Source organism: Salmo salar, chromosome 18, assembly GCF_965601325.2.
Source record: "Salmo salar chromosome 18, fSalSal1, whole genome shotgun sequence".
In the NCBI taxonomy this organism is placed as follows: Eukaryota; Metazoa; Chordata; class Actinopteri; order Salmoniformes; family Salmonidae; genus Salmo; species Salmo salar.
The window spans coordinates 272,501-275,000 of NC_138308.1; the positions used below are offsets into that span (position 1 = coordinate 272,501).

The 2,500-nt window shown below is 48.8% G+C and overlaps 1 protein-coding gene across 1 annotated transcript in view; it reads left to right on the top strand.

The window, feature by feature from the left end:
* flii (FLII actin remodeling protein) overlaps positions 1-2,500 on the top strand; it is a 114,505-nt gene that overhangs the window by 57,358 nt on the left and 54,647 nt on the right. Inside the window, 2 exon segments of the mRNA XM_082964630.1 lie at positions 600-683; positions 2,039-2,210. Coding sequence (XP_082820756.1) covers positions 600-683; positions 2,039-2,210 — 256 coding nt within the window.

Genomic DNA, 2,500 nt, shown 5'->3' on the forward strand with positions numbered 1-2,500 from the left:
TCTAATGCTCTGTGTTCCTGTGGTTCTAATGCTCTGTGTTCCTGTGGTTCTAATGCTCTGTGTTCCTGTGGTTCTAATGCTCTGTGTTCCTGTGGTTCTAATGCTCTGTGATTCTAATGCTCTGTGTTCCGGTAGTTCTAATGTTCTGTGTTCCTGTAGGTTTGCGTTCCTGTAGTTCTAATGTTCTGTGTTCCTGTAGTTCTAATGTTCTGTGTTCCTGTAGTTCTAATGTTCTGTGTTCCTGTGGTTCTAATGCTCTGGGTTCCTGTAGTTCTAATGCTCTGGGTTCCTGTAGTTCTAATGCTCTGTGTTCCTGTAGTTCTAATGCTCTGTGTTCCTGTAGGTTTGCGTTCCTGTAGTTCTAATGCTCTGTGTTCCTGTAGTTCTAATGCTCTGTGTTCCTGTAGGTCTAATGCTCTGTGTTCCTGTAGGTCTAATGCTCTGTGTTCCTGTAGTTCTAATGCTCTGTGTTCCTGTAGTTCTAATGCTCTGTGTTCCTGTAGGTCTAATGCTCTGTGTTCCTGTAGGTCTAATGCTCTGTGTTCCTGTGGTTCTAATGCTCTGGGTTCCTGTGGTTCTAATGTTCTGTGTTCCTGTAGGTTTGTGTTCCTGGTGGATACGGGTCTGGAGATCCTCATCTGGAGAGGAGCCAGCGCCACTCTGGCCGGTACCACTAAGGCCCGGTAACTAACACACCAACACTACTCTGGTACCACTAAGACCCGGTAACTAACCAACACTACTCTGGTACCACTAAGACCCGGTAACTAACCAACACTCTCTGGTACCACTAAGCCCGGTAACAACCAACACTACTCTGGTACCACTAAGACCCGGTAACTAACACACCAACACTACTCTGGTACCACTAAGACCCGGTCCAACACTACTCTGGTACCACTAAGACCCGGTAACTAACACACCAACACTACTCTGGTACCACTAAGACCCGGTAACTAACACACCAACACTACTCTGGTACCACTAAGACCCGGTAACTAACACACCAACACTACTCTGGTACCACTAAGACCCGGTAACTAACACACCAACACTACTCTGGTACCACTAAGACCCGGTAACTAACACACCAACACTACTCTGGTACCACTAAGACCCGGTAACTAACACACCAACACTACTCTGGTACCACTAAGACCCGGTAACTAACCACACCAACACTACTCTGGTACCACTAAGACCCGGTAACTAACACACCAACACTACTCTGGTACCACTAAGACCCGGTAACTAACACACCAACACTACTCTGGTACCACTAAGACCCGGTAACTAACACACCAACACTACTCTGGTACCACTAAGACCCGGTAACTAACACACCAACACTACTCTGGTACCACTAAGACCCGGTAACTAACACACCAACACTACTCTGGTACCACTAAGACCCGGTAACTAACACACCAACACTACTCTGGTACCACTAAGACCCGGTAACTAACACACCAACACTACTCTGGTACCACTAAGACCCGGTAACTAACACACCAACACTACTCTGGTACCACTAAGACCCGGTAACTAACACACCAACACTACTCTGGTACCACTAAGACCCGGTAACTAACACACCAACACTACTCTGGTACCACTAAGACCCGGTAACTAACACACCAACACTACTCTGGTACCACTAAGACCCGGTAACTAACACACCAACACTACTCTGGTACCACTAAGACCCGGTAACTAACCATCTCTGGTACACTGACTCGGTGTGTACTGTGGTCACTAAGACCCGGTGACTGAACGTGTGTGTGTGTAGTCTGGTCTGACCTGTGTGTGTGTGGTGTCTGTCTGTGTGTGTGTGTGTGTGTGTGTGGTCTGTGTGTGTGTGTGTGTGTGTGTGTCTCTGACTGTGTGTCTGTCTCTCTGTGTGTGTCTGTCTCTCTGTGTGTGTCTGTCTCTCTGTGTGTGTGTGTGTGTGTGTGTGTGTGTGTGTGTGTGTGTGTGTGTGTGTGTGTGTGTGTGTGTGTGTGTGTGTGTGTGTGTGTGTGTGTGTGTGTGTGTGTAGCCTGTTTGCAGAGAAGATCAATAAGAACGAACGTAAGGGGAAAGCTGAGATAACCACCATGCAGCAGAATCAGGAACCTCTCATCTTCTGGGAGGTTCTGGGAGGACAACCTGAAGAGATTCTCAGACACGTCCCTGAGGACTTCACGCCCGTACGACCCAAACTATACAAGGTGACCCCTGACCTCTGACCCCTGACCTCTAATCAGACACGTCCCCGAGGACTTCACGCCCGTACGACCCAAACTATACAAGGTGACCTCTGACCCTGACCTCTGACCCCTGACCTCTAACCCCTGACCTCTAATCAGACACGTCCCTGAGGACTTCACGCCCGTACGACCCAAACTATACAAGGTGACCTCTGACCCCTGACCTCTGACCCCTGACCTCTAATCAGACACGTCCCTGAGGACTTCACGCCCGTACGACCCAAACTATACAAGGTGACCTCTGACCCCTG